Below are 27,448 nucleotides of genomic sequence, written 5' to 3'. Positions count from 1 at the left end.
ATAATTGGCCATTAGTGCTATTGAAGAGTTGAAAGTTTAATGTTGCAATAATTGGGTGTCCATAAGTTGTCTCTAACCTTACTTATAAGTCAAATTTTAATTGAGCCAAATAACATACTCAGTTCCGAATTTCAAGAAAATTATAAAACTTAGTCATATGCATATTTTAGTGTAAATATTAATATTTACATAAGAACAAGGATTTTACCACAAATTTGTCCCCCAGTTTGAGACGACTCTAAGATTGGTCAATTGTTCAAGTAGACGCTTCTGCTTTGTGCCTTATCCGCTCACTTTATATTATCAAATCCACATCAAATAATTCTCAAATCCGCACTCTTGCTGGCAAATTGAGAAATACGCCGAACTGAGCTTCTCATCTTCTAAGCAAATAATTTGTTTCTTTAGCCATGCTCATGATTAAAAACTTTGCTTTGGCTTTTCTCCTCCTCTTAAAAATCACATTGAATGGATTCGCTGGCCCAAATTTAACCCTGGACGGTGAAGCTTACATCGAGTCGAATGGCGTTTTGAGGTTAACAAACGACACGGCTGAAGTATATGGTCGTGCCTTCTACCCCTCTTCAATTCGCTTCGGCAGGACCACCTCTTCCTTCTCAACCACATTTGTATTTGCAATTATACCTTTTCGGCCATATAATTAAAATTTGTGTAATCTGGTTCACTCTATAACGCGCGGGGTCTTTTAACCATATCATCTGCATTAACGTATTGTTTGAGTTAATTTTTTCGGCCATGTAATTAAAATTTGCGCAATCTGATTCACGTATATAATACACAGGGTGTTTTAACATTAATACATATTTATGTCGGACTGATCAGATCTTAACTCACAATTTGAGTTAATTTATAGGATGTGAATTCCTCTTTTGCGAGTTTTATCTCATAAATCTATTAAATTAACTTCAAATAACAAAATCAAATTGTTAAAATCAATTTACTTCGCGAGTATTATGTTTACATGTCAAACTTCTACAAAAAAAATTATTTATTTCTTATAAAGTGAAGAGGTAAAAAATATAATTTATAAGTTAATTTTAATGTGTTAGTTTTCCATTTATTTTTACCACTTTATTTTACACTAATATATAATTGTAATATATAATTGTTTAATGACTGGGATAATTTAACCTGACATGCATGGCCCCTTTTAAAAATTATACCAAAGCTTATTGAGGAAGTAATGGGTGATCCCAGAGTGTGCTGGCATAGAAAGATAAAAAATTGTCAACTTGTGCAAGTGTGCCCATTGGACATGTGAAAGGAGAATAATTAGTTCAAACACATGGGGGATATGACTTTGAAAACTTGCCTATCCCATACAATTGGGTTACAAAAGAATAATAAAAAACCAAAAAGAGATAAAATGGAATCTAAATATATATCTAATCCTAGAGCAATGCCCGCATCTGCTACGCTGCTATTCGTGTTAGGTAGCCGCCTTGTGCTCCTCAACTTCGGACCGTGTGATCTAAAATGGATAAAAAAAAATCTTTCTTGACATTCGTAAATATTTTTTCAAAAAATCTTCAAGTTATATTTTTCTCCAAAATTTTATATATGTTGAACTATTTCAGAATTATACATGTATCTGTACTCGTTTACCATTAGTCTTACCCGATTAAAATTTGTTTTCAAATGGTCAGGTTCTTTTTACAAATATATTATTTTAGAAAACTAATTAATAAATACTTAGAAAATTATCTTTTATAATAAACAGTTATATTTTTAATATACAAGTATGTGACTGCATATTTTTAATATTAAACAGTTATATTTAGTAAAAGTTTGTGCAAATAATTATTATTTTTAATACTTGAGTAGTTTTTTTAACATTTACACTTTTTATATTTCTAAATATATGTCTGAAGATTGTATGAATATATTTCTTGACAGCAAGACTAGCTTTATACTAAATTAATTTAAAATTTATAAATTTTATATAAAAATGTATCACTAATAAAATAAATTGGTTTCAACGAGTTGAATTTCATCGTTGAAAATCAACGCAACAGCCTTTGAATTTAATCTTTCCATATGTATATATATATATATATATATATATATATATATATAAAAGTAACGTATTGTTTGAGTTAATTTTATAAAAGTAAAGATATAATATTTTTGGATGTACTAGAAAGCGACGTTACAAAAACAAATTAGCATATATATGTTTCCAACCACATTTGGAAATTTTAACCATATCATCTGCATTAACGTATTGTTTGAGTTAATTTTATAAAAGTAAAGATATAATATTTTTGGATGTACTAGAAAGCGACGTTACAAAAACAAATTAGCATATATATCTTTCCAACCACATTTGGAAATTTTTGTCGCCTCTTTTGACTTTTGAACTACTTTGATTGTTTGTATTTAACAATTTATTTTTGTTTTTGTTTAGATATTTTGATTTTGATTTTGATTTTTGCAACTTAAAATAATTAGATTAATTTGGGAATTTCTTTAATTTATATTGGTGAGCGGGGCTACAATATTACTTTTTACTATATATTTAGTTCAGTCTTTATTATATCTTCGTGTTTTGAATTTCAAATAGTCCATATATAATATATTAACATATATAATTTTTCATATAAAAATATATTTGAGACAAAATTTGGTTAAATTTCTCTGGAGGTCACTAAACATTGTCATTTCTCACAAATTGGTTACTCAAGTTTGATTTGTCTTTTGGTGGCTACTGGACTTTTCATTTATCCCAATTAAGTCACTTTATAACTTTTCCATCCAAAATATTAACGAAATAAGCTCATTCCGTCGAAAACACTAATGGTAAAAATTATATTTATTTAATTTTTTGAATGAAAAAATTATAGAGTAACTCGATTGGGACAAATTAAAAGTTCAGTGGATATAGAGAGACAAATCAAACTTGTGTGACCAATTCGTGACAAAGAATAAAGTTTAGTGACCTCCAGATAAATATACCCCAAAAATTTATATTTTTTAACATTATTTTACTATTTCTTTCTGATAAGTAAAAAATTACTGGACCTAAAGATTATGAACAATGCGAAAGTAGTAATATTCTACCAATTTAATATATTGTAAAAAGAATTATAAAAAGAATATAAAACTTGTTCTTTAAGCAAATTTTACATGGAGATCTTATTAAGCAATTCAGATTAACTATTCGAAACTTAAAGAAGAGATATGATCCATTGCAGAACTGATCGGCATATATTAAATCATCATAATCTTACCCAATGATTGGCCATTAATGAAAAATTTCATTAGTTCCCTTACAAAGTTTGATGATGGTTTAAAGTACGAGCTTTCTCTTTCCTTTTTGATCTGGTCCCTCTATAATTAATCTCTCCTCTTTGATCTGATCCCACTCTAATTAATGAAATATTTGATGATGGTTCAATGGTTTGTTATTTTAAAAAAATCGATTTTCTTTAATTTGGTCCAACTGTAATTAATAAAATATTGAATGAGCTTTCTCTCGTCTTTGATTCTCTCCTCTTTTATATAAATATTTGTTTAACATGATTGCACTGTAATTAAAAAAAAGACTTCTTTGAAATTTTATATCAAAATTTAAATTCGGTGGGAGGAGAGATAGTGTGGGGATCGAAAATAAATTTTAAATTCAATTTAAACTTGGTGGGTGGATTAGAGTGTGTGAGGATCGAAAATAAATTTTGGAAAAAAAATACCCTACGGAATTTCATTTTTGGTTTTTCCTCATTTGATTTTTTGTGGCCAGTAGAGGGACTTGGACAGAACTGGGGTTCAGAAAAATGCATAGCCAAATTAAAATTCGGAATCCAAAAGTGAGTACCAAAAATGATTTTCGGTAGAGATGATTTTTTAAAAAAAGTAAACAATCAATTAGGTTTCTGATTTTTGTTATAATGATGTATAATAAATATTCGCCCACATCCTACATGCCATTGAAATCATCATTACAAGAATTATCAACATGAGTATTACCGACATGAGTATCAGCAACGATACTATTGGTAAAAAATACATTTACTCTCACAGATACTGTTTCATTTTTGTAGCATGTTTTGTGCGTCCTTTCCACATAATCATGTAACAGACATCTGTGCAAGAAAATATGTACTGATAAATCTGGAATCACTTCAGGCAGTTGATACTGTGAAGTCCACCAAGTTGAAGAGGTTAAAGCGTTCATGCACGTCAGGATGACTTGTTCTAAAAAGCGACCTTAGCCAAAAAATTAGCATTTGAAATTTATCGCCTATTTTGTCTTTCCATCGCCTCCAATTTTGACTTTTGAACTACTTTTATTGTTTGTATATAACCTTTTAATTTAATTTTAGTTAATATATTTTTATCTTGATTTTTGCAACTTCAAAGAATTAGCATTTGGAAATTTATTTAATTTATAATTAGTGATCGAGAGTACAATATTAATTACTTTGTACTATCTATATATATATATATATATATATATATATATATATAGGTCAGTCTGTATTATATTTTCGTTTTCAAATTCCAAATAGTCTATACAATCTCTTAATATATATAATTTTCATATAAAAATATATTTAGAAACAAAATTTAATATTTTCTAACATCATTTTACTATTTCTAAAGATTGTGAACCATGCAAAAGTAGTAATTTTCTACCTATCGTAAAATATTCAAAAATAAAATGTGAAATTTGGTCTTCAAGTAAATTTTGTATGGAGGTCGCATTAAGCAATTGAGATTAACTGTTTGAAACTTGAAGGCAGAAACCTTTAGCAATTGAGATTAACTGCATATAATAAAGTATCATAATCTCACTAGTGCGCTCTTGCAGAGTTGAATGTTTAACGTTGCAATGTTTTCGGTGTCCATTTGTGATTTCTAACCTTACTTGAAAGTCACTGGTATTGGAAACACTACTAACAACGGTAAGAAAATGGCGTCATACATGGTTTCTCAACTATGTCTATGAGAGTCATGTACAATAGGATTGTTAAATTTTATATGATTTTCGAACCATGTACAAAAACACTAATTCTATAGGGTTTTGATTAAAAAAGAAACCCTATAAAATTCACATTTTTTTGCTGATTATTTTTGTCAAAACACATCATACATGGCTTTTAAAGTAAAACCTTGTATAATTAAATTTTTTTTTAAAAAATCAAATGAAACCCTAATTGTGAATTCAAATTAAACCCACCCTAGATCTATATACCAAGAACACTAAACCAAATTTCAATAAACTATAAAGATAAACACAACACATACCATACAAAAAATATTACATTTACCAATATAAACAACAATTACAATTACACCACATATTACATGAACAAAAATTGAATAACATGAAAATATAACCAAAAATCTTAGATTTGGGACTTAATGCATTTACATGAACAATTCCTAATAAAAATATGGTAAATAACAAAAAAAAAACTGAAAATTAGAAAGAAAAAACTGAATCATAAACTTCAATTACATTGTTCGGGGTGAAAGCTGTAGATCTCCTTGCGAGCATTCCAAAAAGTGGTTGAATACTGAAATAGGACACTCGACTGTTGTTTTATGGCCGTTTGAGTTTTGTCATCGGAAATCATCTTTTCAGTCAAGATGTCGCATCTCTTGCTCTATCTCTCGCCCTAGCCTCGCCTATTTTGATTTACTTGACTTAGAGAAGGGTTATGTACAGCCTATAGGGAAGAAATGCTTTAGAAATGACTTAGAAAAAATAGAGAGAGATGCATTATAACAGGAGGTACAAATCATTGACGTGAAAAATTTTAGTATTTATTCATCACGACGGTATATACAGTAAAACCGGGTAGAATTTGGTCAAATTGTACTCCAAAAATTACGAAAATGCTCTCCAACATTCATAGACGGTATTTAATAAAAACAGTGTAGAATTTGGTCAAATTGTATACGTTTTTTATTAAAAACCTTTGTATGAATGTGGGAGCACATTTATATATGCATGGTTGTAAGCAATTAAACCGTGTATAATTCGACCACATTTTTGGAGAAATTTTTCGTAACAATGTTTTCTTGATTTCGACACGGATGTAATGGAAATATTGAGCAAATGTGTATAATATGCCGTGTATATTTTGCGTTTTTGTACTAGTGAGAACATACTCAATATTACGAATCTCAAGCAAGTTATAAAGCTTATTCATATATACACGAGAACAAGTACTTAACCATAACAAGTACTTAACCAGAAAGTTGTCCCCCAGAAATTGGTGATCAATGTTTAGTTACGACTTAATGTACGTTTGAATTGTACAAGTACACAAGTAGACGCTTCTGCTTGGTGCCTTATATGTCACACTTTATATTCTCAAATCTATAACAACTTTCTGGCAAAAGCAATACGCTGAAGTGAGCTTCTCTTCTTCAAAGCAAATAATTTGTTTTTCTTAATTAGCCATGCTCATGTTTAAAAACTTTGCTTTGGCTTTTCTCCTCCTCTTAAAAATCACATTCTCAACTAGCCAAGAAGTAGAATTTACATTCAATGGATTCTCCGGTGCAAATATAACCCTAGATGGTATAGCTTACATCGAGTCGAATGGACTTCTGAAGTTAACTAACGAAACAGTTCAACAGAAGTCCGGTCATGCATTTCATCCTTCCCCAATTCGCTTCGGCAGGACCACCTATTCCTTCTCAACCACATTTGTTTTCGCAATTACCACGGAGGACCTTGACCTCAAGGGCGATGGGATTGCCTTCTTCATCTCCCCCTCAAAGAATCTATCTGCCGCCTGGCCAAGACAATACTTGGGCCTGCTCAATGATCAAAACAACGGCAATGCCACCAATCATATTTTTGCCATTGAGCTTGATACTGTTAATAACCCTGACTTAAATGATATAAATGATAACCATGTTGGCATTGATATAAATAGTTTGAAGTCAAACCAATCGGTTTCTGCCGGCTATTATGCTGATGATTCAGGTGCTTTCCAAAATTTGAGCCTTTTTAGTGGTGAAGCGATGCAAGTATGGGTTGAATACGAGAGCCAAGAGACCCAAATTACTGTTGCCTTATCTCCCATTGGAAAGTCTAAGCCAATAAAATCTCTACTCTCTTATAAATTCAATCTCTCAACAATTTTGAACGATTCCATGTACGTTGGTTTTTCTTCTTCCATTGGTGCTTTGTCTAGCACTCATTACATTCTTGGATGGAGCTTCAAACTAAATGGAAGCGCACCATCCATTGACCTATTGAAGTTACCAAAGCTCCCAAGTACAACCTCCAAAGGTCAATCAAAAGTCTTTTACATAGCGATAGCTTTCGCTATAGTGGCCTTTATTCTTATTTTAGTTGCTTTCCTTTTCCTCTATTTGAAGAGGCAGTTTAAGTATGCAGAAGTGATTGAAGATTGGGAAGTTGAGTTTGGTCCGCATCGCTTCTCATACAAAGATTTGTACCGAGCAACCAATGGGTTTAAGGAAAAAGAGTTGCTTGGAAGTGGTGGATTTGGGAGGGTTTACAAGGGTATTTTACCTGTGTCCAACTTGGAAGTAGCAATCAAGCGAGTCTCACCCGAATCGAACCAAGGTATTAAGCAATTTATTGCAGAGGTTGTGAGTATTGGCCGGCTCCGGCATAGAAACCTTGTTCAATTGTTGGGTTATTGTCGGACGAAAGGGGAGCTCCTTTTGGTGTACGATTACATGCCAAATGGGAGTCTTGACAAGTATTTGTATGATGAAGAAAAGCCGACCCTTAATTGGATCCAACGATTCAAAATTATCAAAGGAGTAGCATCAGGTCTTTTATACCTCCATGAGGATTGGGAGCAAGTCGTTATTCACCGAGACGTTAAGGCAAGCAATGTCTTATTAGACTGTGATTTAAATGGTAGATTAGGTGATTTTGGGCTTGCAAAACTATACGATCGTGATACCGACCCTCAAACCACCCATGTGGCAGGAACAATGGGTTATATTGCCCCAGAGCTTGCGAGAACTGGCAAGGCAACACCTCTTACTGATGTGTTTGCCTTTGGTGTATTCCTGCTAGAGGTTGTTTGCAGTAAGGGACCATTACACCCCGGTGCACAAGGGGAGGGAATGATTCTAGTCGATCTGGTGTTAGAACACTGGAAATTTGGATCGTTCGCCGGTATTGTGGATCCGAGATTAGGCCAATATTATAACGTAGAGGAGGTAAATATGGTGCTAAAACTAGGTTTGCTTTGCTCACATCCACTACCTAGTGTCAGACCGAGCATGCGACAAGCTGTGCAATATTTGGAAGGCGATGCACCCCTACCAGACTTATCGGCAATAGATATGAACTTTAGCATGCTTGTAATGCTTCAGAATGAAGGATTCGATTCCTATGTTATGTCACATCCCTCTACAATGACATATTTCTCTGGTTTATCTGGTGGTAGATGATAGAATAGAATCTTTAAAGAAGTTTTTATTGTTTCCTAATTTTTATTTGTCTGATAATATTCTGGAATGACTCCGGTTCAGTTTTATTTCTAGCCTAACCCAGCTTGTTTGGGACTAAAGGGTTTGTTGTTCTTGTTGACAATATTGTGTAATCATATGTTATATCTCTTGGTTTCCTTTTCGGTAAGGTTATGATTCCTCTCTCCAAATTCTGGTAAAATAGATGTTATATTTTTAGAAAATTGTATCAGTTTGCCAAGTTTAGATTTGATGATTCCCGATTACCCAGTTCTGGTAAAAATATAATCTATAGATGCATTGCTCATATTTTTATTAGTTTGTACAGTAGCACTACTATTGGGACGAGCATATTCTAATTAGCAATATTTTTTCTATGCAAGTTTTTATGTTATTTGTTTGGAGCTTGCAATTTAATTTTGGTTTTTATGATTTGACTTATATATTAGCTTATACGAAAAATACATATTTAAATAAGAAGAGGGATTATTCACGGGTGGAGCCAACATTTCAACAGGGGGGGCAAAAAAATATCGAATCGGGTTTAAATAACTTATTGGATTTAAACCAATTAACTAATTGGGTACTCGATAAAAAAACAATGCTTTGACTTATATTTTCCAATTCTATAACTTGTCATTTCTAATGTTTTAACTTAAAATTCTAATTATGAATCATAATTCAAGAAATTTATTTTGATTTTAATACTAAATTTAACCCGAATTACAAATCAAACACTCAGACAGGGGCAAAAAAATTTACGGGGGGGGGGGGGGGGGGGGGGGGGGCAAAGTCCATCAGTATCGATAAATCACCACTAATACTCGAAATCCAGGGGAGGGCGGCTGCCCCTCCTGGTCTATGCTGGGTCAGTCCATGGGATTATTGGACAATAATGGACTCCAAATGCTCCCTCTCAAAGAGAAATCATTTGTTTTGAGCCTATCATGCTTTGTCTTGGCCCGCTATATATTCTTCGAATCATACCTACATAAAAAGTCATTGAGAGATTGTTGAACTGATTGTCCCTAAACCCTATGAGAGAGATGAGTGAAGGGAGAAGTGAGAGGAGAGAAATAAATTAATAGAGAGAAAAGAGAAATTTATTTGATTGGATTTGGGGGAGGATGCGATAATTAATAACATAGAAGTTGAAAAGACAAGAATATCGATTACAACACAATAACCGATAGAATAATTGAACTTCTTATTTGATATCGGTTCTTCTAGTGGAATATTTCTCCAAACCGATAGAATAAAATAATCAAAGACAACGAAAGTGAAAAAAGGCTACTAACCCTAGCAGAGAACGGAGCGATTTTTTTTTTCTTTAGAAGAAAATGGGAGAAGTTTATTTAATTAAACATGGGATGATGTGAAAATTAAAGACATGGCGGAAGCACTAGATATGTAGCTTGTTTTATTGGTTGCAATTACTAAACCGATAGAGGAAGGTAAGTATATATTTGTTTAAGGGAAAATTTCCCCTATGCCCATCTAAAATTTTGAAATAGCCAATTTACCCATCAAAACACCATAATATCCAATATCCCCATATAAATTTAACATTTTTTCTTCTATTCCCTTTTATTTATTTTACTTTTTATTTAATTATTTTAAAAATTAAATTGACCATTATGCCCCTCTGATTTAAGTGGACATGTCCATTAATGTTCAAACTGGATTGAATTTATAGGTAAATTGAAGAACAAAAATAATTAAAGACGCTTCATCTTGCTGTGTAATATTTCCTCCGTCTATCATAATTTCCTTCATGTGCTAGAAAATATGATTTTGACGAAACAATACATGTAACTAAACAAAACAGGAACAAGTTATTTATCAATATCAATTTCAAATTTTTTTTGAGAAAAATTGTGAGTCAGGCTCACATTTGTTTTCACTAAACGAGTTATAAAGAAAAGAAAAAGGAAAACAGTACTCAAAACATTTGAGTAGTAGAGTTAAAAAGAAGACATTAAGAAAACCATAGTACCAAAACAGAAAAAACAAATAGAGTCGAAACAAATGTTATCCTCAGCAGCTGAGTGATTTTTCGCTTGTTCATTAGTGGCCCTAGAGTTTGTGCCAGTCGGCATTTTATCTCCTTGGGTATCATAGGTGCAAACTGGTACGGCTTCGTTCTTGTACCAGTTTTGGTACCGACAGTACCAGTACAGTTCATATTGTTGCAAACAACTAGTAGGTCTCCAAGAAGGCGTGATTGGCTTCACTGGCACCCTCTTTCACTTATCCACCTTATTGTATACTTGTATCCTTCGTGTAGAACCTTGAACTACCAATCCTGACATCGCCCTTGATGGGTAAAATTCCATAATTCAAATTAGGTATTATTGAGGATTTTGAAGCACCATCCCCCTGAAAATTTCATAATTCTAATTATGTTTGAGTTAAATATCAATTTCACAAGACAAATTAATATATGTACATCTAATACACCAAGCACCTGGTAAGTTGCTGGTGATGTCATACCGGTCACCAGAAATGTGCTGAAGTTCTTTGATTCTGCTATCAAGCAAGACATGACGATGAATCTCTGCATTTTGTTTTGGGTTACTACTAGTTTCATTGGAATAAGATTATAGCGGGTATATAAATCGAATTTAGTCTCTGGCCCTTCCATTATACTCTAGGTACTTTTGGTTGGATTTTCATCTTATTTTTTTTTTAACTCCATAAAGGATGATCGATGATATGTCTCAGACTAAATTGAAGCTGGAGTAAGAAACAATCTAGTCTAAGGACCTTTTGATAATATTGCTAGGAAACTTTTTACTGTAGTATTTGAAAATTACTTTTGATTCATATAAAATTAAAAATTAAGAAAAGTAGAGCAACAAAGAATGTCCCACTACTGGGAAGGTGTAAGTGTTAGGGAGAGATGGATTTGGTGCGCAAGATGAGGGTGTCGGCAAAGGAGGGGATGCACTGAGATCGCTTCTGTCGATTTGCAATTAGGAGATATCGGTAGAATATGAGGAAACTAATTTAGAAGGTAGTGTATGAAGAAGAAGTCAATTAGAAAGAAGAACAATACTGGACATCTCCATTCAAACGGAAAGGGCATAATGGTTAATTTAATTTTTTAAATAATTAAATAAAAAGTAAAATAAATAAAAGGGGATAGAAGAAAGAATGTTAAATTTGTATGGGGATATTAGATATTATGGTGTTTTGATGGGTAAATTGGCTATTTCAAAATTTTAGATGGGTACAGGAGAAATTTTCCCGTTGTTTAATTACATTGTTCAATTTTTAGTTTTTACACATGTTTTACAACATACAAAATATAAAGTAGGCTTCACGCCTTGACCTCAACCATCACAAAATAAGGCCAATTTAAAAACTCATATATATGTAATAAAGAGAGAACTCTAAATTATAAACAAAATACATTTACAATTGCTTTCTAGGAAAGGATCGTCTTGAGATAATTCTTCAGTCTACCATACATACAATTAATGATTATACATTGAAACTTAGTCTCATTATAACTGAAGGACTTCATCACAAACTTTGAAAGAGGGTGATTTTTCAGACGGAGGAACCCAAAATGCTGCACTTCACCTGCAGAGTGCAAACTTTGTATCAATCATTGTAACATGTCATATATCAACCGTCCAGATACTGACCTCCACTGTCGATGAGAGTGCAGTACCATAACGAATTACAACCAACAACAATTATGGAAGTAGTTAGATTTCTTCAGTTAGTGCAGTAGCTAGTTTCAGCTCTTTTTGCAAGCATGATAGTAGTAGTAATATTTAGAATAGACTTTTATTATAAGGTTCTTCAAGTTTGATAAACTCCTCATAATCCATTTTATCATTTGATCAATACATGAAGACGTACAAAGAGATAAAAAAATGATTTTTTCCCGCTTCTGAAATGTCGGCGGTTCCATCTGCAAAACTACTGGCAATGGTTCATCAAACTTTGGATTCAACATTTGTTAACCTACCAAGCAAAGTAGTCCTAAGATTATGAGAAATATTGGGTCGGCAAATTGCTTGTTACATTTCATTGCGTAAGTGGAAGGGGAAGTAAGAAAAAAAATAGAGGTGCAATAGTGGAAGGGCAAATTTTAAAGCGAATTGGACAGTCCAGATCCATTATCTCAAAAGATTCTTTTTTGAGTTAATGCATAGGATATAATGACTGTGGATCGTGTAAGAACATACAGCTGGCCTATTGAATTTTTTGGTGTGTCCTTCCCTCAGTGACAACAGTACAAAAGAAATCAAGTTGAGGAGGTTAGAGCGTTCACGTCACATGGACCTCTTTAATCGTCTCTTTAGTCTTAAAGTCAAATTAATTGCGTGTACTAGAAAGCGACCTTAGGAAAAAAAAAATTAGCATTTGGAATTTTCTGTCGCCTCTTTTGACTTTTGAACTACTTTGATTGATCTTACATAACCTTTTATTTTATTTTTTTTGTTCGTATATGTTTATCTTGATTTTTGGACCCACTTTAATTAGAACTACATTCGGAAATTTCTTTAATTTATAACTGGTGAGTGAGGCTACAATATTTGTACTATGTATATTGGTCAATCTGTATTATATCTTTATTTTCAAATTTCAAATAATCGATACAATCTCTTAACATATATTTTTCATATAAAAATATAATTGGAGACCAAATTTTATATTTTCTAAAGACGACTCAAATTCCTCATTGTTTTCATGCTTCAACCATATCTCAAATGTTTCTCCAATTTCAAAGTCCAAATAGAAGATCCGAACCTCTAAATGTGACATCCACATTAAAACGTGCTTGGAGATCAAATTTATATTTTTTGTAATTTTTTTACTATTTTTTAAGGTAGGTACAAAATCACTATTTTTTAGAAAATTTTGTACCATCATAAATAGTGATTTTATATCTATTTAAAATTCCTAAAAATATAAAATTTGGTCATCAAGCACATTTTAATGTGCATATCACGTGAGCAGTTCGGATCGTCTGTTTGTACTTTGAAATCGGAGATAAAGGTGCACATCACGTGAGCATTTAAGTCCTCCTCTTTTTTAAAATCATTTTACTATATTTTTAGATAGGTAAAATATTGCCTGATCTATATATAAACCATACCAAAGTTGTAATTTTTTATCTGTCAAAATAACAAAAAAAATATAAAAAATATAAAATTTGATCTCTAAGTACATTTTCACATGGAGATCATATTAACTGTTTTGAAGCTTAAAAGAAGAAATATGGATTGACAGCACTAACCGATCTGCACATTATAAAGTATCATAATATCACTCAATATTTGAAACTTAAAAGCAAAGATAATATGTTTTTGTCCATTTGTTATCTCTAACCTTACTCCTAAGTCGAATTTTAATTGAGCGAATGAACATACTCAATGTTACGAATTTCAAGAAAATTATAAAGTTTAGTCATATGCATATCTTAGTGTCAATATTAATATTTACACAAGAACAAGTACTTATCCGAAATTTGTCCCCCAATCAATTCTGAGACGGCTCTATTTGTCAATTGTTACGACTTTATGTACGCTGAATTGTACAAGTACTAGAAGCTTCTGATTAAAAACTTTATATCCTCAAATCCACAACAAGTTTGTTTCTTTAGCCATGCTCATGATTAAAAACTTCGCTTTGGCTTTTTTCCTCCTCTTAAAAATCACATTCTCCGTCAGCCAAGAAGTGGAATTTACATTCAATGGATTCACCGGTGCAAATCTAACCCTAGATGGTGTAGCTTATGTTGAGTCGAATGGACTTTTGAGGTTAACAAATGACACATTTCAAGTGAACGGTCATGCCTTCCACCCCTCTTCAATTCGTTTCGGTAGGACCACCTCATCCTTCTCGACCACTTTTGTATTCGCAATTATTTCGACGAATTCTAAACTCAGTAGCGATGGGATTGCCTTCTTCATCTCCCCCACTAAGAATCTCTCTGCCGCATGGCCAAGAGAATACTTGGGCCTCCTCAATGATCAAAACATTGGCAATCCCACCAATCATATTTTTGCCGTTGAACTTGACACTTTTGAAAACCCACCGTTCAACGATATAAATGATAACCACGTTGGCATTGATATAAATAGTTTGAAATCAAGCGAATCCACTTCTGCTGGCTATTATGCCGACAATTCAGGTGCTTTTCAAAATTTAAGCCTTACCAGTGGTAAAGCGATGCAAGTATGGGTTGAATACGAGAGCCAAGAGACACAAATTATTATTTCCTTATCACCCATTGGAAATTCTAAGCCAAGAAAATCTCTACTCTCTTATAAATTCAATCTCTCAACAGTTTTGAACGATTCTATGTATGTTGGTATTTCTTCTTCCACGGGCTATTTGAAGAGCTCTCATTACATTCTTGGATGGAGTTTCAAACTAAATGGAACAGCACCATCCATTGACCTATCAAAGTTACCAAACCTCCCACGTACAACCCCCAAAGGCCGATCAAAAGTCTTACACATAGTGATACCTGTTGCTTCAGCAGCCTTTATTCTTATTTTAGTCACTTTCTTTTTCCGCTATGTGAAGAAGCAGTTTAAGTACAGAGAAGTGATTGAAGATTGGGAAGTTGATTTTGGTCCACATCGCTTCTCATACAAAGATTTGTACCGAGCTACCAATGGGTTTAAGGAAAAAGAGTTGCTTGGAATTGGTGGATTTGGGAGGGTTTACAGGGGCGTTTTACCCGTGTCCAAATTGGAAGTTGCAGTCAAGCGATTCACACACGAATCCCACCAAGGTATCAAGGAATTTATTTCAGAGGTTGTGAGTATTGGCCGGCTCCAGCATAGAAACCTTGTTCAATTACTGGGTTATTGCCGGAGTAAAGGGGAGCTCCTTTTGGTATATGATTACATGCCAAATGGGAGTCTTGACAAGTATTTGTATGGTCATGAAAAGCCGACCCTTAATTGGATCCAACGATTCAAAATTATCAAAGGAGTAGCATCAGGTCTTTTATACCTCCATGAGGATTGGGAGCAAGTCGTCATCCACCGAGATATTAAGGCAAGCAATGTTTTATTAGACAGTGATTTAAATGCTAGATTAGGTGACTTCGGCCTTGCAAGATTATATGATCGTGGTATCGACCCTCAAACAACCCTTGTGGTAGGTACAATGGGTTATATTGCCCCAGAGCTTGCGAGAACTGGTAAGGCAACACATCTTACTGATGTGTTTGCCTTTGGTGCATTCCTGTTAGAGGTTGTTTGCAGCAAGAGACCAGTGCACCTTGGTGTGCAAGGGGAGCGAAAGATTCTAGTCAATTGGGTGTTACAAAACTGGAGATTCGGATCATTAGCGGATATTGTGGATCCGAGATTAGGCGAATGTTATACAGTTGAGGAGCTAGATATGGTGCTAAAACTAGGTTTGATTTGCTCACATCCACTACCTAGTGCCAGGCCGAGCATGCGACAAGCTGTGCAATATTTGGAAGGTGATGCACCCCTACCAGATTTAACTGAAATATATATGAATTTTAGCACGCTTACAATGTTTCGGAATGAAGGATTTGATTCTTATGTAATGTCACATCCCTCTACAACGATATCTTCCTCTGGTTTATCTGGTGGTAGATGATAGGACAGACTCTCTATGTTTTCTAATTCTTATTTATCTAATAATATTATGTAATCATATGTTATTGTTGGAAATTGTAACATAATTATTAGTCACATGTAATAATTATTATTGGAACTCTCTGGACTGGTGGTAGATGATAGAACAGACTCTCTATGTTTTCTAATTCTTATTTATCTAATAATATTATGTAATCATATGTTATTGTTGGAAATTGTAACATAATTATTAGTCACATGTAATAATTATTATTGGAACTCTCTGGAATTGTTATGAATGTATTACTTAATGTTGGTATTATATAGATGTCATGTTGTAGTCTTCTAGGATGTCTTGAGATATGAAAAAACGTATCTAGGAAATAGAGGAGTTTTATGAGAGGATCAAATGTTATTTAGTGATAGTAGATTGTGTAGAAATTTATTTGGGTCTATATATTATGTAAATAGTCTTTTCAATGTAAGAGAGTAAGAGAATATTTATATTAGAAGTTAAATTACTGTCAGGAAGTATTCTTTTTTCCACTATTAAATATATGAAGTTTATATCAAATACTAATTACAAATTGTTATTAGAACCATGGAAAGCTCCACAGTGAAATCGTTGGGACAAGCTTTGTTGCCGCATCTTACAAAGAACAACTACTATAATTGGGGTATACAAATGAAGGCCTTGCTCAGTGCACAAGATGTGTGGGAAGTAGTTGAAGTCGGCTATAAAGAGCCAGCGGCAATGGCCAATCATACGGCAAACCAATTGAAGAAACCCGTATTAGAGATAAAATCACACTTTATCTCATTTTTCAAGCAGTTGATGAATCTGATTTTGAGAAAATTGCAAGTGGGACAAGATCACAGGAGGCATGGGAGATACTCGAGAAGGCATACAAAGGTTGCATTTGTCAGTCAAATTACTGATTTGAAGAATTGGGTACTGATCTGTATTGAATAAGGCCTTCATGTAGTCTTGTAGTATTTGTACTCATGTAGTCAAATTACATTTTTTTTTTCTATTTAATTATTTGATTTTTTGTTGCTATATACATTGATGATTGTAAATATATAGCTAGGTTGCGAGTAGCTAGCTTGTCCAATATAGATGGCACCATCGATCCAAAAGGTTTAAATGTTAGTTTTATATAAAATAGATGTTATATTTTGAGAAAATTGTATCAGTTTGCCATATTGTACTGGATTACTGAGTACCACTATCCAGAGCCTTCAGTAGGAGGGGGGAGGGAGGGGACGGAATGGTGCGAAGGAAGCGGAACTGCTGAAGCCTAAAAACCAGTGAAGTCGATCATTAAAGGAAAGGAAGGGAAATCTTTCGTAAATTAATGGGAAAACTTCATCATTTTGCCACGGCGAATTCGCATCCTCTGTGATATCTCAACTTTTGCGTGTTTTTATGGAAGATGACAACCGTTCAATTATGTTCTGCACGAATCGCAAAGCAAAAATAATACTGGCCCGCACTATTACCGAATAGGCACCAGACGCATTGGTCTTGCAAAAAATTGAGATATCTCAGAGGATGCCCTGTCAAGTACAATTAGGGTGTACTGTAGAGGAGAAAGCACTCACCAAGGAATCCATTTCCTCTGCAGTAATGCATTGTTTGAGTTAATTTTTTTGGCCATATAATTAAAATTTGCGTAATCTGGTTCACGTCTATAACGTGCGGAGTCTTTTAACCATATCATCTGCATTAACGTATTGTTTGAGTTTTTTTTTTTTGGCATTGTAATTAAAATTTGTGCAATCTGATTCACGTCTATAATGCATGGGGTCTTTTAACATTAATACATATTTAAGTCGAACGGATCAGATCTTAACTCACAATTTGAGTTAATTTAGAGGATGTGAATTCCTCACCAAGCTCTTTTGTGAGTTTTATCTCATAAATCTATTAAACTGACTTCAAATAACATAATCAAATTGTTAAAATCAATTTACTTCGCGAGAAATATGCTTACATGTCAAACTTATACAAAAAAAATTATTTATTTCTTATAAAGTGAAGCGGTAAAAAATATAATTTATAAGTTAATTTTAATGTGTTAGTTTCCCATTTATTTTTACCACTTTATTTTACACTAATATATAATTGTTTAATGACTGGGTTAAATTGAACCTGACATGCATGGTCCCTTTTAAAAATTATGGCAAAGCTTATTGAGGAAGTGGAAGAGGATATAATTAAGGAGCTGGAGGTGCTATAGTTTGTACCTAGTATAACACAACCGGGTGAAGTTAGCTAGACAGATCATCGATCATTTGGCAACCTCTCAGACTCGCTAATTAAGGTATCCGATCGAGCAGCTGGGGAGATATATGACAATTAATGAATATTAAAAAACAAACAAAATTGAACAATTCAACGGAAAAGTAGCAACAGTCACATATATACTTAATTGGCTGTGCCACCGAAGGGCACCCGATTGAGCTTCATTCTTCATTCTAGGCAATAGCTAAGCAATTGCTAGGTAATAGGTGATCCCAGAGTGTGCTGGATAGAAAGATAAAAAATTGTCAACTCGTGAAAGTGTGGCCATTGGACATGTGAGAGGAGAATAATTAGTACAAACACATGTGCCATTTTGCAGGAATATTATTAATTAATTAAGTCTCCCTGTCCATTAATTAATTAGTTCAAACATGGACTTTGAAAACTTGCCTATGGCTATGGGTTAGGCATACAATTGGGTTACAAAAGAATAATAAAAAACCAAAAAGAGATAAAATGGAATCTAAATATATATCTAATCCTAGAGCAATGCCCGCATCTGCTACGCTGCTATTCGTGTTAGGTAGCCGCCTTGTGCTCCTCAACTTCGGACCGTGTGATCTAAAATGGATAAAAAAAAATCTTTCTTGACATTCGTAAATATTTTTTCAAAAAATCTTCAAGTTATATTTTATATAAGTTGAACTATTTCAGAATTATACATGTATCTGTACTCGTTTATCATTAGTCTTACCCGATTAAAATTTGTTTTCAAATGGTCAGGTTCTTTTTACAAATATATTATTTTAAAAAACTAATTAATAAATACATAGAAATTTATCTTTTATAATAAATTACTTTGTTTTTAACATTTTTATAGAAAAACAAGTATGTGACTGCATATTTTTAATATTAAACAGTGTGTGCAAATAATTATTATTTTTAATACTTGAGTAGTTTTTTTAACATTTATACTTGTTATATTTCTAAATATCTATCTGTTGATTGTATGAATATATTTCTTGATAGCTTGACTTTATATTAAATTAATTTAAAATTTATAAATTTTACATATAAATGTATCACTAATAAAATAAATTGGTTTCAACGAGTTGAATTTCATCGTTGAAAATCAATGCAACAGACTTTGAATTTAATCTTTCCATATATATATATATATATATATGTATGTAGGACCTAATCCTATATAATTAATATCTGTTTGTTGAATATCTTTGCATCTCGTCCTTCAAAAGAATATCTTTGCATCTCGAATTATCTATATAAAATCACTGTAATGCTAGTTCTGAGACGGCTCTTCTGCTTGGTGCCTTATCTCCTCACATGAATAAATAATATCTGGTCACTTTATACTCTCTCGAATCCAAAACAACTTCCTGTCAAAGAAATAATTTGTTTCTTTAGCCATGCTCATGATTAAAACCTTTGCTTTGGTTTTTCTCCTCCTCTTAAAAATCACATTCTCATTCAGCCAAGAAGTGGAATTTACATTCAATGGATTCGCTGGTGCAAATTTAACCCTGGACGGTGAAGGTTACATCGAGTCGAATGGCCTTTTGAAATTAACAAACGACAGGGCTGAAGTAAAAGGTCATTCCTTCTACCCCTCTTCAATTCGCTTCGGTAGGCCCACCCCTTCCTTTTCCACCACATTTGTATTTGCAATTATTTCGAAGGACCTTGGCCTCAGCAGCGATGGGATGGCCTTCTTCATCTCACCCTCGAAGAATCTCTCCAGCGCCTTGCCAGGACAATACTTGGGCCTCTTCAATGAAACCAACGGCAATCCCACCAACCATACTTTTGCCGTTGAGCTTGACACTGTTAATAACCCTGAGTTCAACGATACAAATGATAACCATGTTGGCATTGATATAAATAGTTTGAAGTCAGACCAATCAGATTCTGCCGGCTATTATGTTGATGATTCAGGTGCTTTTCAAAATTTGAGCCTTTTTAGTGGTGAAGCGATGCAAGTATGGGTTGAATACAAGAGCCAAGAGACACAAATTACTGTTGCCCTATCTCCCATTGGAAAGTCTAAGCCAAGAAAACCTCTACTCTCTTATAAATTCAATCTCTCAACAGTTTTGAACGATTCTATGTACATTGGTTTTTCTTCTTCCACTGGCCCTATGGTTAGCTCTCATTATATCCTTGGATGGAGCTTCAAACTAAATGGACCAGCACCATCCATTGACCTATCAAAGTTACCAAACCTCCCACGTACAACCCCCAAAGGCCGATCAAAAGTCTTACACATAGTGATACCTGTTGCTTCAGCAGCCTTTATTCTTATTTTAGTCACTTTCATTTTCCGCTATGTGAAGAAACACTTTACGTACAGAGAAGTGATTGAAGATTGGGAAGTTGATTTTGGTCCACATCGCTTCTCATACAAAGATTTGTACCAAGCAACCAATGGGTTTGAGGAAAAAGAGTTGCTTGGAATTGGTGGATTTGGGAGGGTTTACAGGGGGGTTTTACCTGTGTCCAAATTGGAAGTTGCAGTCAAGCGATTCACACACGAATCCAACCAAGGTATCAGGGAATTTATTGCAGAGGTTGTGAGTATTGGCCGGCTCCGTCATAGAAATCTTGTTCAATTACTGGGTTATTGCCGGAGTAAAGGGGAGCTCCTTTTGGTATATGATTACATGCCAAATGGGAGTCTTGACAAGTATTTGTATGGTCATGAAAAGCCAACCCTTAATTGGATCCAACGATTCAAAATTATCAAAGGAGTAGCATCAGGTCTTTTATACCTCCATGAGGATTGGGAGCAAGTCGTCATCCACCGAGACATTAAGGGAAGCAATGTTTTATTAGACATTGATTTAAACGCTTGATTAGGTGACTTCGGCCTTGCAAGATTATATGATCGTGGTATCAACCCTCAAACCACCCATGTGGTAGGTACAATGGGTTATATTGCCCCAGAGCTTGCGAGAACTGGTAAGGCAACACCTCTTACTGATGTGTTTGCCTTTGGTGCATTCCTGTTAGAGGTTGTTTGCAGTAAGAGACCAGTGCACCTTGGTGCGCAAGGGGAGCGAAAGATTCTAGTCAATTGGGTGTTACAAAACTGGAGATTCGGATCATTAGCGGATATTGTGGATCCAAGATTAGGAGAATGTTATACAGTTGTGGAGTTAGATATGGTGCTAAAACTAGGTTTGATTTGCTCACATCCACTACCTAGTGCCAGGCCGAGCATGCGACAAGCTGTGCAATATTTGGAAGGTGATGTACCCCTACCAGATTTAACTGAAATATATATGAATTTTAGCACGCTTACAATGTTTCAGAGTGAAGGATTTGATTCTTATGTTATGTCACATCCCTCTACCAGGACATCTTTCTCTGGTTTATCTGGTGGTAGATGATAGAACAGACTCTGTGTTTTCTAATTTTTAATTATCTGATAATATTGTGTAATCATATGTTATTGTTGGAAATTGTAAACATAATTATTAGTCAGATGTAATAATTAATATTGGAACTCTCTGGAATTGTTATGAATGTATTCCTTAATGTTGGTATTATCTAGAGGTCATGCTGTAGTCTTCTAGGATGTCTTGAGAGATGAAAAAACGTATCTAGGAAATAAAGGAATTTTATGAGAGGATTAAATGTTATTTAGTGGTAGTAGAGTGTGTAGAAATTTATTTGGGTCTATATATTATGTAAAGAGTCTTTTCAATGTAAGAGAGTAAGAGAATATTTATATTAGAAGTTAATTTTCTGTCAGAAAGTGTTATGTTTTCCATTATTAAATATATTAAGTTTATGTCAAATACTAATTACAAATTGTTATTAGAACCATGGAAAGCTCCGTAGTGAAATCGTTGGGACAAGCTTTCTTGCCGCATCTTACAAAGAACGACTATGATAATTGGGGTATACAAATGAAGCTAGGCCTTGCTCAGTTTACAAGATGTGTGGGAAGTAGTTGAAGTCGGCTATAAAGAGCCGGCAGCAATGGCCCATCATACGGCAAAACAATTGAAGAAACCCGTATTAGAGATAAAATCACACTTTATCTCATTTTTCAAGCAGTTGATGAATTTGATTTTGAGAAAATTGCAAGTGGGACAAGATCACAGGAGGCATGGGAGATACTCGAGAAGGCATACAAAGGTTGCATTTGTCAGTCAAATTACTGATTTGAAGAATTGGGTCCCTTTTAAAAATTATGCCAAAGCTTATTGAGGAAGTGGAAGAGGATATAATTAAGGAGCTGGAGGTGCTAGTTTGTACCTAGTATAACACAACCGGGTGAAGTTAGCTAGGAAGCTCATCGATCATTTGGCAACCTCTCAGACTCGCTCAGGTAAACATGAGATCATTACGACAGTGGGGTAGGTCAAATAGACATAGGATTTACTTTTGGTCTGATGGACTCGAAAATTGAAGCAAATGTAGACGGATAATGAAGCGGATCGTACAGTATTGGAGTTCATTGGACCTACTCCAACTCAAACTTAGATGATTTCTTTGAGACTAGTATTTGTCACGTCGGTTGGAGTGTCCAAATCAAATAAATGGAGTTTTGGTAAATACATATAATTATATAGGATTTACTTAATATCGGGTAAGATTTCTTTTTCGTTAGCTTATCGGGTACGGGTAGGGTAACAATTTTTTCCGTTGTCTTACCCGTTTTCATATAAGATTATTTAAAAAAATAAAATTATATCTATAAATATATATGGGTAAGGCTAAGGTGCTATCGGTTGCATAGCGACTTACGGTGCTATGGCTCAATATTCGAGTTTTCAAAATCCAAACGGTCAATCCGAACCGTTCATCTTGTTCTCCATATTAATATGTGTTTGGAGACCAAATTTTACATTTTTTGGAAAGTTTTTACTATTTTTTTAGGTAGGTAGAAAATCAAATATCTGAATGGTGCAGAATTTTTTAGATCAACTGATTTTCTACCTATCTAAAAAATATTAAAAAATTTCTAACAAATGTAAAATTTGGTCTCCAAACACATATTAATATGGAGAACAAGATGAACGGTTCGGATCGACCATTTGAATTTTAAAAACTCGAATATTGAGCCGTAGCACCGTAGGTCTCTATGCAACCCATAGCACCTTAGCCTTACCCAATATATATTTGTATGAAGATGATACATATGATACAATAAAATTTTGTATTTTATTAAATTTTCATAATACAAATTAGTTGTATTCATTATTATTATTTTCTTTTATTATTTTGAAAAATATTTTATCAAAAGCACAAATTAAAATGTCAATGATACTTTTTTATTTGTTTACCCGATCCGTACCATATTCGAAAAGACGAATAAGGGTAAAGATTTTTTTTCGTAATCATAGCGGATACGGGTATGAAAATGCCTTCATCCGACCCATATCGTACCTATTGACACCCTTAATCCCAGAGTATTCTGGCATAGAAAGATAAAAAATTGTCAAAGCTCGTGAAAGTGTGCCCATTGGACATGTGAGGAGAATAATTAGTACAAACACATATGCCATTTTGCAGGAATATTATTAATTAATTAAGTCTCCCTGTCCATTAATTAATTGAGCTGGACCTTGGGCTTTGAAAACTTTCATATGGCTATGGGCCAGGCATACAATTGGGTTACAAAAGAATTTATAAAAAACAAAAAGAGACAAAATGGAATCTAAAAATATATAGAGCAATGCCCGCATCTGCTACTATTCGTGTTAGGTAGCAGATTTGTGCTCCCCAACTTCGGACTGTGTGATTTCAAATGGATAAAATAAAATATTTTTCAAATAATCAGGTTCTTTTTACAAATATATTATTTTAAAAAGTAATTAATAAATACTTAGAAATTTATCTTTTATAATAAATTATTTTTTTTAACATATTTATAGAAAAAGAAGTATGTGACTGCAAATTTTTAATATTAAACAGTTATATTTAGTTGAAGTTTGTGCAAATAATTATTTTCTTTAATATTTAAGTAGATTTTTTTAACATTTATACATTTTATCTAAATATATGTCTGATGATTGTATGAAAATATTTCTTGATAGCTTGACTTTATACTAAATTAATTTAAAATTTATAAATTTTACAAAAAAAAATGTATCACTAATAAAATAAATTGGTTTCAACGAGTTGAATTTCATCGTTCAAAATCAACGCAACAGACTTTAAATTTAATATTTTCAAGTATTAATTTGGCAAGCTTAAAGACATCTGGATCTACTCTAAATATAATAATCTTTTTGTAAAGATAAGTAACTAAATTTTTATTGAAACTATATATTTTATTAAAGCCCGTAGGCAAGTACAATTAAAGCAGAGAGTTACGTTCCATAGGACCTAGCAAGCTCTAACTCTATATAATATCTGTTTGTCGAATATCTTTAAATTGTATCTAATCCTATTATCCTATCATCTCTATCTATATAAAATCACTCTAATGCCGGGTAATAAATATATATGTAGGACCTAGCTAGCTAATTAATATCTGTTTGTATCTCTAACCCTAGCTAATTAATATCTGTTAGAGTAGTTACGTCCCATATATTCTACTCTAACCCTATATAATTAATATCTGTTTGTTGAATATCTTTGTATCTCGAATTATCTTTATAATATTACTAATGCCGGGTAAATATATAACATAGGCAGAGAGTTACGTTCCATATGTATATATATATAGGACCTAGCTAGCTAGCTCTAACCCTATATAATTAATATCTGTTGAATATCTTTGTATCCCGAATTATCTTTATAAAATCACTCTAATGCTAGTTATGAGACGGCTCTTTGGCTTGGTGCCTTATATCCTCACATGAATAAATAATATCTGGTCACTTTATATTCTCAAATCCAAAACAACTTCCTGTCAAAGAAATAATTTGTTTCTTTAGCCATGCTCATGATTAAAAACTTTGCTTTGGCTTTTCTCCTCCTCTTAAAAATCACGTTCTCATTCAGCCAAGAACTAGAATTTACATTCAATGGATTTGCTGGTGCAAATTTAACCCTGGACGGTAAAGCTTACATCGAGACGAATGGCCTTTTGAGGTTAACAAACGACACGGCTGAAATAAATGGTCATGCCTTCTACCCCTCTTCAATTTGCTTCGGCAGGACCACCTCTTCCTTCTCAACCGCATTTGTATTTGCAATTATTTCCAAGGACCTTGACCTCAGCAGCGATGGGATGGCCTTCTTCATCTCACCCTCAAAGAATCTCTCTGCCGCCATGCAAGGACAATACTTGGGCCTCTTCAATTATCAAAACAATGGCAATCCCACCAATCATATTTTTTCTGTTGAGCTTGACACTGTACATAACCCTGAATACGATATAAATAATAACCATGTTGGCATTGATATAAATAGTTTGAAGTCAAGCCAATCTGCTTCTGCTGCCTATTATGCCGACGATTCAGGAGCTTTTCAAAATTTGAGCCTTACCAGTCGTAAAGCAATTCAAGCATGGGTTGAATACGAGAGCCAAGAGACACAAATTACTGTTACCTTATCTCCCATTAGAAAGTCTAAGCCAAAAAAACCTCTACTCTCTTATAAATTCAATCTCTCAACAGTTTTGAACGATTTTATGTACGTTGGTTTTTCTTCTTCCACTGGCCCTATGGCTAGCTCTCATTATATCCTTGGATGGAGCTTCAAACTAAATGGACCAGCACCATCCATTGACCTATCAAACTTACCAAAGCTCCCACGTACAGCCCCCAAAGGCCGATCAAAAATCTTACACATAGTGATACCTGTTGCTTCAGCAGCCTTTATTCTTATTTTAGTCACTTTCATTTTCCGATATGTGAAGAAGCAGTTTAAGTACAGAGAAGTGATTGAAGATTGGGAAGTTGATTTTGGTCCACATCGCTTCTCATACAAAGATTTGTACCGAGCAACCAATGGGTTTGAGGAAAAAGAGTTGCTTGGAATTGGTGGATTTGGTAGGGTTTACAGGGGGGTTTTACCCGTCTCCAAATTGGAAGTTGCAGTCAAGCGATTCACACACGAATCCAACCAAGGTATCAGGGAATTTATTTCAGAGGTTGTGAGTATTGGCCGGCTCCGGCATAGAAATCTTGTTCAATTACTGGGTTATTGCCGGAGTAAAGGGGAGCTCCTTTTGCTATATGATTACATGCCGAATGGGAGTCTTGACAAGTATTTGTATGGTCATGAAAAGCCGACCCTTAATTGGATCCAACGATTCAAAATTATCAAAGGAGTAGCATCAGGTCTTTTATACCTCCATGAGGATTGGGAGCAAGTCGTCATCCACCGAGACATTAAGGCAAGCAATGTTTTATTAGACAGTGATTTAAATGCTAGATTAGGTGACTTCGGCCTTGCAAGATTATATGATCGTGGTATCGACCCTCAAACCACCCATGTGGTAGGTACAATGGGTTATATTGCCCCAGAGCTTGCGAGAACTGGTAAGGCAACACCTCTTACTGATGTGTTTGCCTTTGGTGCATTCCTATTAGAGGTTGTTTGCAGTAAGAGACCAGTGCACCTTGGTGCGCAAGGGCAGCGAATGATTCTAGTCAATTGGGTGTTACAAAACTGGAGATTCGGGTCATTAGCGGATATTGTGGATCCGAGACTAGGCGAATGTTATACAATTGAGGAGCTAGATATGGTGCTAAAACTAGGTTTGATTTGCTCACATCCACTACCTAGTGCCAGGCCGAGCATGCGACAAGCTGTGCAATATTTGGAAGGTGATGTACCCCTACCAGACTTAACTGAAATATATATGAATTTTAGCACGCTTACAATGTTTCAGAATGAAGGATTTGATTCTTATGTTATGTCACATCCCTCTACAACGACATCTTTCTCTGGTTTATCTGGTGGTAGATGATAGAACAGACTCCGTGTTTTCTAATTTTTATTTATCTGATAATATTGTGTAATCAGATGTTATTGTTGGAAATTGTAAACATAATTATTAATCTAATGTAATAATTAATATTGGAACTCTATGGAATTGTTATGAATGTATTCCTTAATGTTGGTATTATCTAGAAGTCATGTTGTAGTCTTCTAGGATGTCTTCAGAGATGAAAAAACTTATCTAGGAAATAAAGGAGTTTTATGAGAGGATCAAATGTCATTTAGTGGTAGTAGAGTGTGTAGAAATTTATTT

The 27,448-nt window shown here is 33.9% G+C and overlaps 1 protein-coding gene, 1 long non-coding RNA gene and 2 pseudogenes across 2 annotated transcripts in view; 3 read left to right on the top strand and 1 right to left on the bottom strand.

The window, feature by feature from the left end:
* The window catches only part of LOC144549112 (uncharacterized), a 58,565-nt gene extending 38,761 nt beyond the window's left edge, over window positions 1-19,804 (bottom strand). Inside the window, exons 1-2 of the long non-coding RNA XR_013509577.1 lie at window positions 19,715-19,804; window positions 338-427 (exon numbers count right to left, since the gene is read on the bottom strand). This is a non-coding gene — a long non-coding RNA (uncharacterized LOC144549112). The remainder of the gene's footprint in view (window positions 1-337; window positions 428-19,714) is intronic.
* Window positions 339-27,402, top strand: LOC144549102 (L-type lectin-domain containing receptor kinase SIT2-like). The gene is made up of 3 exons (XM_078297843.1): window positions 339-449; window positions 19,740-19,824; window positions 25,311-27,402. The coding sequence occupies exons 1-3, from the start codon at window positions 411-413 to the stop codon at window positions 27,161-27,163; spliced, it is 1,977 nt and encodes a 658-aa protein (XP_078153969.1). The 5' UTR covers window positions 339-410; the 3' UTR covers window positions 27,164-27,402.
* Window positions 6,393-8,539, top strand: LOC144549099 (L-type lectin-domain containing receptor kinase SIT2 pseudogene; annotated as a pseudogene).
* LOC144549100 (L-type lectin-domain containing receptor kinase SIT2 pseudogene) lies at window positions 14,026-16,044 on the top strand (annotated as a pseudogene).
* Window positions 27,403-27,448: the final 46 nt, after the last annotated feature.

The sequence above is a fragment of the Carex rostrata genome, chromosome 34, assembly GCF_964058835.1.
Source record: "Carex rostrata chromosome 34, lpCarRost1.2, whole genome shotgun sequence".
In the NCBI taxonomy this organism is placed as follows: Eukaryota; Viridiplantae; Streptophyta; class Magnoliopsida; order Poales; family Cyperaceae; genus Carex; species Carex rostrata.
The sequence above is the reverse complement of the archived record's forward strand: the minus strand, read 5'-3'. Positions and strand labels throughout refer to the sequence as shown.

Excerpts from the sequence above, each read along its gene's own strand:
- LOC144549102 (XM_078297843.1), top strand. The coding sequence starts at position 411 with ATGCTCATGATTAAAAACTTTGCTTTGGCTTTTCTCCTC. Across the intron at positions 450-19,739 it reads TTGCTTTGGCTTTTCTCCTC|TTAAAAATCACATTCTCATT; the intron begins CTCTTAAAAATC and ends TTTCTCCTCCTC. Across the intron at positions 19,825-25,310 it reads TTTAACCCTGGACGGTGAAG|CTTACATCGAGACGAATGGC; the intron begins GTTACATCGAGT and ends TGGACGGTAAAG.